Source organism: Anoplopoma fimbria, chromosome 17 (assembly GCF_027596085.1).
Source record: "Anoplopoma fimbria isolate UVic2021 breed Golden Eagle Sablefish chromosome 17, Afim_UVic_2022, whole genome shotgun sequence".
In the NCBI taxonomy this organism is placed as follows: Eukaryota; Metazoa; Chordata; class Actinopteri; order Perciformes; family Anoplopomatidae; genus Anoplopoma; species Anoplopoma fimbria.
The window spans coordinates 11708857-11720848 of NC_072465.1; the positions used below are offsets into that span (position 1 = coordinate 11708857).

Consider the following 11992-nt stretch of genomic DNA (forward strand, 5'->3'; position numbering starts at 1 on the left):
ATGGTCCAATGGACTTGCAAGACATGTCTCAGTTCCGATAAGTTCTAAAATGCTCTGCCCGTTACTTTCGCCTTTATTACGGCCGTCACCATATTGTTTTTTTCACAACCAATGAACGGAAGTTACCATATTTGGAAAGCGGAGGAGTGACGTGGAGATGCAGTATCCAGCTTTGATATCGGCAGCGAACTGTCAATCACAGTAGCCCCGCCCTAAAGCATACTTTGCTTTATGGTATAATTTACTCTAAATGGACTATAATTTACTAAATGAACATTATGCTGTATTGAAGAAGACTTGAAACTAGAATTGAGAACATAAACTCATGTTTACAATGTTTACGGAGACATTATTTCTCATAGACTTCTATACAACCAGAGGAGTCGCTCCCTGCTGGTCAGTAGATAGAATGCAAGTTTTAAGACAATCCTGCATTGGCTTCACTCGGCAGAACAGCAGGTTGGTGCCTTGTACTACCATTCTTTTTGTCCAAAGTCAATGGGTCAGCAGCGGTCCTAGCTGCACTGAGCACCCTTGTGAAGTGTCATAGTTTTTGTATGGCGTTTGTATCGCCATTTGCTGTAACATATTTTGTTAAAAAGGTTTGAGGATTGCTGAGTGACTTACGGTCTTGTGGGACTTCGATGGGTGCTGCTTCGCGCCACAGTAACAGCACTAATGACATGAGAGCCAGGGCCATGTGGCCCCCTTGCCCCAACATCTCTCCCCCTCTGATTGACCGGCCTCGTCCCTCACCTCTCCTGACTGGCTAGATGGTTCTCAGCCGAGGACCTGAGAGTACAGAGACAGAGACAGATGGTTAGGATGAACACCATATATACAGTATAAACTGTGTGTGTGTGTGTAGATGTGTACTGTACGCATCCTGGCATTAGAGTGTGTGTCAACTCTGGCCTACATTCACAGCTGAGTCCTTGTGTGACTCCCCAGAGAGAGCAGCCTAGAAACAAAGCCAAGGAGAAGCTCTGTAGCACTGATTCTTAACGTAGGATCAGGCTCCAATCACAAGCTGTTTCATAGCAAAATCTAGAACGGTTTCAATTATCTGCCCAGAAATGTTGATGGAGAACAGATTATTGGAATCATTCCATTCACACCAATGTCTTTGCTACAATGTTACATAACCTGAAGTTACAAAAGGGTATTGATAGACTGTATAGGACTGGGAAATACCTCTAAGGTCTCAATATTAAAATTCACAAGGGCAAAATGTTATTCTACTCACCGTTTAAACAAAAGTAATAAAAATGAATGTGCCAGCAGTGTATGAATGGGTGTGAATGGGTGAATGATAGCATGTAGTGTTAAAGCGCTTTGAGTGGTCAGAAGACTTAAAACGCACTATACAAGTTCAGTCCATTTACCATTTAGTGCCAATGCTTCAACAAACAAGACGTGTCCCCCCAGTATTTGGTTGTTGATTAACCTCGCTGTCTGACTTTTCAAAGTTTTTAAAGGTGCTGAATATCAAATTCAGAGCAAATCCAAGAATGAGGGATTTGCCTCCACATGGCTCTCAACATGGGGATGTCTGAGCTGGCGGCTAAAAGCTAACGGTGCTAAGAGTGCTGACAGAGCTAACAGTGTTAACCTGAGGGGGGACTGGAGAGCTTCAGCGACGACGCCATGTGTTGTAGCGGGGTTATCCGCTGTAATAGCCATACTGGCGCAGTGCAGAGCAACGGCGGTTAGCTGTAGCCAGTTGGGCCCACACACTGGGACTCGCATGCACAAACATGCATTAAAAGGCATAACCAACTTGTCGGTAACAGTACAGCACTACTAACTTATTGATCTTGTCAATTCAACATATACTACCAGGTAGAATGTTTTATTCCAGTTCAGGGTTTCAAAAGCTACTTCTGTGTGTCGTTATCAAGTCATCGAAAATGATCTTTTCATTTATGGTTGAAGAGATTCTGTATGTTTTGGATTGTGTTTGCATGAATACAAGCGTAACACTCACCTGTCGTGGTAGCTTCTTTATGCTACCACAACTACACACATGGCCTTTTGCCCAATTCCTGGCCACAGTAACTGGAAATTATGACAATGAGTGGTAAACCTGTATTGGGCTTTAGATTGACGGACACTACGTCCAGGTTTTTCTACACTAAGTGGTCTAAACTCTTCTTCCTGCCACGTTATTCAGGAGCTAGCCTACAAGCCAGATATTTCTAATTTACTCCCCATCACCTCCACATGACAGCCAGGTCTGTGTACTGGCAGCCATAGCAGGACCACCTGCCCACTGTTAATCCCTGTCCCCCATGCTGCCACCTCCCACCAGGATCAATCCTTCACTCTGCTTTACATCACACCAGCGCTCAAAGCTATGACAACAGGATAAATAATAAAAAAAAGAGATCAGGTGGAATGTGGGGGTGGGTGTTTACTGTAAGGTTGCCATTTCAAATGTCCAGGAAAATATGGATAATGAGGGTGGAGAATGTGACATAATAGAAAGGATTGTTGAGGAGGACTGTAACTGTTATTTAGTTAATTGTATTAATAAACGTTGAACTAAAGTTAAAATAAACAAAGTAATGTTAGCAATGTTAGGATAGAGCATTGCTGTAAAGAGTCTCTTTATTGACTCTACATCTGCTACTGTCACACTGAAAAAAATGCCTTCTAAGCTAACTCAGAGCTGGCTAATTTACAGTTTTCTATTTATGCAGTTCAGCAAAAGTTCAAAGAAAAAAGATACAAAAACATAAAAAATAATATAATTTACCAATACCTTATACAGTACAGTAATTAGCATTAAGCATGTCAGCTTTGCGGAGCTCCACTGGGATTTCATGATGATCATACAAACTGTTTTGCTCACAAATTGATCCAAATGGTCACAAAAATACACAATTTAGTCATGTTTTAGAATGAGCTGTGAAATGACAGACTGATTTCACAACAGAGGGGACACAACAGCTTTTTGGCCTGAGGGCAGTAGTCAGATTTCATCCAAAACCTGCTAACACCTCCCGCACACACACACACACACACACACACACACACACACACACACACACACACACACACACACACACACACACACACACACACACACACACACACACACACATTATGCACAAACCATCTGGGGGTGTGTCAGTCCAACACTTTCCAAATAAATAGCTAATCTGCCCCTGGGGAGCTAATACACCAGGCTGGCATGATGTGCCAATCACACACGAACCATGCAGGGATGCAGATGTAAAGGGAGGTACAGTACATGGTCACACATGGGTGAAGACATACCCTACATACCTTCATTCCACTCAGCATACACACATACATACATCTATACATAAAGCACACATATCTCTGTGGCCCAGCTGTTGTGAAACCTGACCATTATCACCCCATCCCTGTTAATTAGTGAACTATTTAGAGCACACACACACGCCAGAGAGGAAGAACAGCAGAAGGAAGGGATTAAGAGAAGAGCATGCCACATAGTCCAATATGAGCCTTAAGACAGAAATCTGCTTTGAATTGCAGATTTATTCCCAGAGAGAAATCAAGATAAGGAGGAGAGAAAGAGACAGAGAGCAGAGAGAGAGAATGGCAGTAAAAGCTCTGAAATAGGTCAGTGTTTCTTCCCACGTGTTGAAGCCTCTACAAACTGCAGTGCATTATAAATGACAGTAACAGTGATACACTGAGGCTGAGCGCACAATAGGCGAGAAATAGGGTCAGTTAACGTCACATACTACATACATATTGCAAAAAAAAAAAAATAAGCCTTAGAGTTTAGCTTACACATTTCACTTCAAGCTGGGGTTGGTAATGTTCTTGAAAAAAATACATTTGTAAGGGTTTTTGAAATTCAAACATGCACGTATTGTAGGGAGAAGCAGTAATGGTGACTTGTTTACTTCCTGCATGAGAAAAATAAGATTTGGAAGCTTATGATGGGAATCTCAAATTATAGGCACAAATGAACTGATCCTTGTGCCAAGTATTCTTGACAGAGAAGTACTGTATGACAGTAAAGCATTATTTAGGGTCCTTTACCTAAGGAATAATCAAACATCATTTGCGTCATGTCTGATTTGGGTGAGGTGTATAGTGCTCTTTTCCAGTATTGTGACAGAAGTAAGGTGTATCATTTTTGGAGAGTTGAAAACGGCATTTAGGACATAGCAGTAGCAAACTGACCAAACTGTCCATTGTAAGTTGTTTCACATTTTTAGTTAACATAGCTTGGTTTACACATGCTGGGACACACACACACACACAAGGTGACCTAATAGACTAGCCAAAACACAACCAGGTCAGAGTTACCTTAGTTCAGCCTGAGGTCCCCAACCTCAGGCAAACATTATCATCACGCACACAAACACACAGAGATTACTTCTGCTAACGTTACATCAACAGGTGCATCCCAGAAGCCATTAGACACATGGAGGAAATTCCATCTGGTCTCTCCCTACTGCGTCTTCTGCTACAGGCTCTAACAGAAACAGATTGGCCTGTTGCAGGCTATTTCTAAAATTAACATGTTAATTTATGCTATGTGTTTAGTATATTGTGTATCAGTGGTCACTGCTTAGTGACCTTCCATGAGTTTTGCCAGAAGCACGCTCAAAGTACAAACCATGACATAGAATGATTAAAATGTTAACCTACTTCTACAAGCTGCATTCATTTGTTAAATGAGACTGTTAAGAAAAATGTTCTTTAAATATCATTTGACTTCATCCATTAGAAGTCTAGGAGACAAGACTATCATGAACACAGTAAATGACAGGCCTCAGTCTTGTCAGGCCTTTTTTGTAGAACGTATCAAAGACTCTTTTTTTTGTATCATAACCCTTACTTTTGAAATTTCTTTAGCGAAGGTATTTAAATACAAGAGCAAAACAATTGATAATCATCAAATGAACTGTGAAGGCAAGAATGATTAGCATGATTATTACACCTACAAAAACAAGGCCTCATCAGCTCGTTAATGTTTTTATTTTATTCTGATTTTAGGACCATTTTCCTCTTTTTGGATAATTTCTAACAACGGGTTTTACAAATTTGGCCATGGATCTACTCTTTGAGGAAGCTTACAGTAGATCACATATTGCAGACACTACAGTAATGGAAATGTAGAAATTCTTCAGACACAATTGTACAAATTTTCTTTTTTGTATGTTTTAATTATGATCTTTTCCCTTAGCCATGTGAAATTACTCATTCAGTTCATTGTTGTGCATCCTCTTTGTCCATGCAGAGAAGCATTCATATTCAACCCATCCCCAACCCAGCACACACAAACCCTCTAGTCTTTGTCCTTACTGCCACTATCCCATTGTTCCAGTGACTGTGAGATTCCATTAGAGTCATTTTGGATGATGTTGAGTGCTTATGGTGCTTTTCCAGCACAAACAGAGAGTGGGGAAAGGGCTGAGAAGGTGAAATGACACTGTATTCATGTAGATTATCAGTGTGCATTTGTTTTTGTATGCGTAAAGATGTCCCAAAACTGGGAAAAGCCCTCATTTGTGTGTTGAGAGTAAATTTGAAGAGCAGATCTGGATCTTTATAAATGCATTAATGCTTGTGTTTGTGTGTGCAGAACCTAATCTTTGTTGTGCATTGTACTAGCTCACGCTTCAGCTTTGATACTACTATGTCCTACATGCAGTTTCAACTCTCAAAAAATAAAACACCTTGATTCTGTCACTTTAGCCTAAAAAAACGAGCAAAGAAGTAAATTCCTTACCAACTAAATTTGGGTTCTGCAAATCTCACAATATCTGTGTTTATTATCTACTCAAACCATTTAAACCATTGTAAGTTACTACGAGAAACCAGTGAAGTATTCGGCTGAAATTCACCTGTTAACACTGTTAGCAGACACTAGAGTTACAACTGCTTGCCAACGCAATAATGGCGGCAGTGTTAGATAGCTGAACACACAAAGCAGTCACCCCATTGTCTATAACTGATATGAAGCATTCATGTCAATGTTCATGACCTCATGACAGCTGAAAAAATATTCTTGGAGGTGAAACCACGAACAGCCACGGCAGTGGTGGAGATTTTCATAATTTACAATAAATCTATACTTTTCTCCACTTCTTACTGTGATTTACATTACATTTAATCCGACTTTTGATACATTATATATTCACTGCATATATTATTAGCAGTAAATGTAGGTCATACAGATCTATGCTACTCTTAGTTAACATGATGAAAAAGTAGGCAGATAAAAAGTAACTCTGGGTTGATTTTTTTACTTAACCCTCTTTTCCTCCTCCTGAAAAGCTTTGTTCTAAATACAAATCCGGTCCTGTCTAGAGCATTGGCAAAGCTGGAGGCATTAACACATTATCTGCCCCCTCAACCATTGCTCTGACCTCCATATATATCCCCAACACAGCATCACCAAATCTGTTCTACAAGTAGCCCAAAAATATCACAACCATCACAAACAATTACCTTCAGCACCACAGCCCTCTCATGGCTACTGCACACACCCAGATAAATACTGTATGTACGAGCAAGCCAGCCGTCAAAGTAAACCCCCACTGGTACTAGAGCAACTGCAGCAATATGCACATAGAATAACGTGTCTTGTAAATTGGTGGCCTTACCAGCTGAAATCACAGCCTCGGATACAATTTTCATTGTCAAGGAATGTTGAAGGCAAAGAGATGCAAACAACCTGACGTGAGGTTTAGTTTAATATTGAGTGGTTGGAAGACTAGAAAAACTCTATATAAGTACAGTCCATTTACCATCTACTTTCATTCGCATTAAATGTCATCCCAAACCCATTAGCGTGGAGTGGAAGTGGGTTATAAAACCCTACAAAGTGAGTCTACATCAATGCTGACATAACAAGCTGACCTTACTGACCAGCCGCTCCATACAAATGGTTCAATGGGACTACCTGTGAAAAACATTTACACACAAACTGCTCAAACAAAGATGCTGATCAGAAACTATGCTTATGAAAAGTTACAACAGTTCCTGTTTCCACCGTAGAGAGGACAGTTGTTGCTGTACTCTGCTTCCAAACCTGTGCGTTGTTCTCTGTGAGATAAACTTGTGAGGATTTGTTAGACCTAGTGCCCAAGTTTGTTTTGTGAGTTTTGTTTTGTGTTTGTTTGTTTGTTTGTTTGTTTCACTAAGGGTGAGCCAGTGCTTTTGGTGGCTCGATTCTTTTGCTTCAGTTTATGTTAAACTTAAGTCTTCTGTAGTTACTAATTATTTTCCCTTAACTGTAACTTGGTGTTCAGACTTTGGAGGTCATGAAGGCAACAACCATTTTAACATTAATGTAGTTAAACTACTCCACTAAATGAGGGTCGCAATAGTTTGGGCTACGTTTTGTACGCTGTGGGCCGTTTCTAACAATAAATTGTGAGGATATATTCCCATAATTCTGAGTAGTTTGATTGAGATTGACAGGCTCCTTTGATCAGTATGCTCAACTTGACATGCAATGACTGATAACTGATGGCCAACAAAACCAAATGTCATCACAGTTTTATTACAACATATTTCCAATTATTATTTTGTGTTGAAGACTTATAAAAGTCCAAATCAGTATAATTGTTTGCCTAATTATACTGATAAAGACCAATTCATGTTTACATATACAGTATATATAGAAATAAATAATCACACACACTCACACACTAACAAAACCATTTCCTAATGAGAAATTGGGCAACTTTTCGAGTAGAAGTAGTCTATTCTTGTAAATACTCATTTCATAATTATAATTCTACTATAATAATTGCTGCTGTTATTATAAGTAGTCTTATTATATGAATCATTTATGTCATATACATTGAATGTGTTGTATCTCTGCTATGCTGTTCATTCTGAACACATGACATCTATTGCATTCTGTCCATCCTGGGAGAAGGATCCCTCCTCTGTCGTTCTCCCATAGGTTTCTTCCTTTTTTCTCCCCGTTAAAGGGGTTTTTTAGGGGAGTTTTTCCTGTGCCGATGTGAGGGTCCCGGGACAGAGGATGTCGCATGTGTACAGATTGTAAAGCCCTCTGAGGCAAATTTGTAATTTGTGATTCTGGGCTATACAAAATAAACTGAATTAACATGCAGCACTGATGGAACAGAAACAATGACTTACGTTCACTGATGTGGAAGCTTATCGTCCGTCTGTCCACACTGTGTTGTGACCTCTAAACAGACCTGATGAGACACAAAGACAAAAAATAAACAATACAACAACCTCTTGAAGCCTCTTGAGCAAACAAATGTCAAAGTGCAGTACATCAGTTTAGAGCTTCACAGAAGAGTTCAGCAGATATGGGAGCATTGTCTGCTACTCTATTATCCCAAACAAAAAATACATGTGGTCACTCTGACTGGACCCCTTGACAGACTGTGGTGTAATACCATAGGTTTGGTGTCTGAGACAGTTTGCATAAAATGAGCCTAAAGAGAGACTCCAATGAGCTGTACTGACTGCTCATTAGTCTGCATAAGTCTGAGAGCAGGAAGAAGCAGAAGTACAGTAGAGCAGACACACTCACGCCTCAGGACTGTCTGCAGTGCGTTGTTTCTTCAACTATGTGTTTGTGCTTTCAAGGAGCTCGTCTCTACGCCAGCCGCTGCCCCTAGGATAACAGGATGCTCTTTCCCTCTTTCTTTTTGTCCTTGTTGTCTGTGTTGCTGCTGCAGCTGCAAACACTCACACATACACAGAGACACACACTAACCCACAGTCTGCCTGCAGGTTTGGGGAATATAAAACACACACAAACATACAGTGTATCTCCAATACAGTTGGTGCTAAAGTGATTCTGCAATGAAACCATACGTTACTGTCCAAACTGCTAGTAGCTGCTCACTTCTTCATAACTCTACACCCACATATTTTTATTTTCATTTCCAAACTTGTAGGCTTTAGCCCCAATCAACTCAAGTGACACCACTTGAGGCAACTCATCAGACTTTGCACAGCTTCCTCTGGAGAAGCAGTAGCACACCCCAAGACATTTAAATAGACTTTGATGTGTAAAATGTACAGAGCAACCAATTTCGAATGTTATCAGCAGGTAACAGTGGCTACGATACCGTTGATGTCCTTCAGATGATTGAAACTGGGCCTACCACGTTGTGAAAATGAAAGTGAAACTTGACCTTGTGAATTAAAACACTTTAGGTAAAGGTACTTGGTTAGGTTTAGTAAGGTTTTGTTTAGTGGTTTGGGTTACAATAAGAATGTAGCAGGCCTCTTCTAACCCATATCTATGAGGCTGATAAACGCTGATAACACTCATTCAGTTGGCTGATAACCCCCCCTCAAATATCTTAGGGTACATCCGCACTACTAGGTTAAATAAATATAAAAGAACGTCCATTCAGGCAAGCGTTTTAGCGCCTTTTCAGAAATAATCTCCGTTCATACTACCACGCCTGAAAGGGCACATCACATGACCATTCTAGTCTCCCGGCATGATCGGTCGCAAAGCACTAGAATAACAGCTGGAATTTAACCATAAAACAGAATTTAGCAGAGACAACAAGTTGAGCAACGCCTATAGTTCGTTATCCATGTTAAATTAACCTCTGGTAGTCGAGGCTGATGTCGTTTGTCTTCTTCGGGAAGTGCGGAAGTGCACTGATCAGTCCACTGATCTGCTACATGCATCCTTTATATTCCCCTAACATGCCATGAAAGGAAAATATAACGTTGCTGTGAAAAGGAGTAGATAACAGCATATTTCAGTCCCCGACACCACACATCTACTGGATGTAACAATTACCAATAGTGATCTTTTTAAGTTTTAGTTAAGTTTAAGTGTCACATACTGGGTCACTAACCAGTCAGCTCAGTTGCTATCATGCAGAACAGTGGTGCTGCTGAGCTTCAGTCTCATTGGCTACTTTTCTCAACCTTATGTTCTCTGGCTATCTACAGATGATTCAAAGACAACAGCAGAACGTTCTCTGCTTGTATCCACTGAGGGCTATTTGGGATCTATCTTAGTAACATTATAAAATAAAGACGTTACACGGACGCCACTGCTTTGATGTGGATATGGCTGAAAATAACTCCATTTTATGATTAAGTTATTGATATGGTATGAATGCATCTATCATTCTACTGAGCTGCATTATAAAAAGTATACTTAGAGTGGTTCAACTTTTTTAAATTTCAATATTTACATCATCCTTACTCTTATGTGATGACTAAAAAGTTCATACAATATGTGTATAAGCGGAACACCTCCTCTGATTACAGTATGGCACATATTGAACATCTGGGGGAGAAATGTTGAACTGGGTTAAGTGCGTTGCCAAAGGGCACAGTAGTAGTATGCCCTACTTGAGGAGACTGTAAACACAATCAAACATTCTTATTGCAGCCTGTGTCGCTGACCGTATATGGTCCGTTTCATATTTGAAACATGGTGATCATGTTACGGGCATGTGGGAACAAATAACAATCATGAGTTCAGCTTCAAGCGTGCAGTGAATCAATATAAAATATCCTTAAAAAAGCATGTTTGTTTGTGTGTAGGAATCTGATAAGTCTTATTTAAAGTATATCTCCTGAATTTCCAAGCCTCCTTCTGGTTCCATACATTAAAGGGTCACTAATGAGATCATCATATGGCTTGTCTCATTACTGATGTAGAGCCGTGTTTCTGCTGCACGGTACGGCTGTTACTAGGAACGTTGGCCAAGGTGGTACCAAAAAGCGAGCAGTTCTATTGGTAACATCCAAAACGTTTTCTAATGGAAAATAATCGTTCTAACGTGTGAAGAACTGAACTGAACTGGAGTGGACTGCTTGGTGGAAACATGAATAGTATGACATTAGTGCTCCAACAGAACCTGGAAATCAATTTGAGGTAGCCTACTTTAACTTGAGATTTTGAGTCCAATTTGAAATATAATATACTTCTAGCAGTTGATGATGGTCAACTGACCTGCCTATCATGTTATATAGATGATGTGTTCTGCTGGTTTTTAATGCTTGACCAGCTATAGATTTATATATCTACCACTTCAATCAGCTTGATCATCAGAGACCAGCAGCACAGCTGGTCTGTGGAGCGTCAGGTCTAGATTGATATGTCCACAGGACTTTTGGTCTCTGTCTTCAGGACCCAGTGATATGACTCATTAAAGTATATGCTATAATGTGTTAGCATGAAGCAAAGGTTGTTAATTACATGAAAAAAAACATTAAACTTTTGCAATCAACTGACTTTTAATTTACTGTACCTTCTTATGTTCATTCAATCATCACTTATTTAAGTTCAATATTCCAAATAAGAGCTTTGATTGTAAGCTGATGATAACTTGCTGTGAATCTGGTGTAGAGAAGCTGAATAGACTAGTAGCATTTGGTCTTAATGTAATTACATCGTCAGATCTCAACAGATGGGACTTGTGTCAAATTATCCCTTAGAGGTGCAGATTGTCTTACAACACTAACATTCTTTGCAAGTGAAATGTTGTCATCCTGGATGCTCTAGTCTGCACTCAACTCCAAAAGGCATAAAAAAAAGCAAATTGATGAGTGTGGGCATGAAACCAATAGTCTTGTCATGTTTGTTACAAAACCATGAAAGATTCCAACATGCAAAAAATTATTTTTAATTATTTTGAGGTTTACAATATTCTATGTACATTTCCATATTATTTTCTACACATTACATTTCCAGGCAATATTTTTGTATATAGATTATATGCACCACCATTAACGTTCTGGTTATTCCTCTCTATAAACATTCAGCGTTAAGTCTGTTTTTTCCATACAAAATACTTGCAGGTTTTAAAACAAAAAAGCCATAATTTAGTGTCAATCACTTTTGCACACTGATTCCCAAACTTACTTTCAAGTTTTTAGATTTTTAGGTTAGCATGTCTATGCAAACTATGTAAAGAATACAGGGATGCTGAATTTAGAGATGTGGCAGGTGTCACAGGTAAACAACAGCTTCTTGCTAATTCATTCATCAGCTCGTTTAGGACTA

General features: G+C 39.6%; 1 protein-coding gene across 1 annotated transcript in view; it reads right to left on the bottom strand.

Moving 5' to 3' along the window:
* The window catches only part of nfasca (neurofascin homolog (chicken) a), a 60854-nt gene extending 60161 nt beyond the window's left edge, over positions 1 to 693 (bottom strand). The window contains exon 1 of the mRNA XM_054616061.1: positions 628 to 693. Within this exon, the coding sequence (XP_054472036.1) occupies positions 628 to 685 (58 nt within the window). The 5' untranslated portion in view covers positions 686 to 693. The remainder of the gene's footprint in view (positions 1 to 627) is intronic.
* Positions 694 to 11992: the final 11299 nt, after the last annotated feature.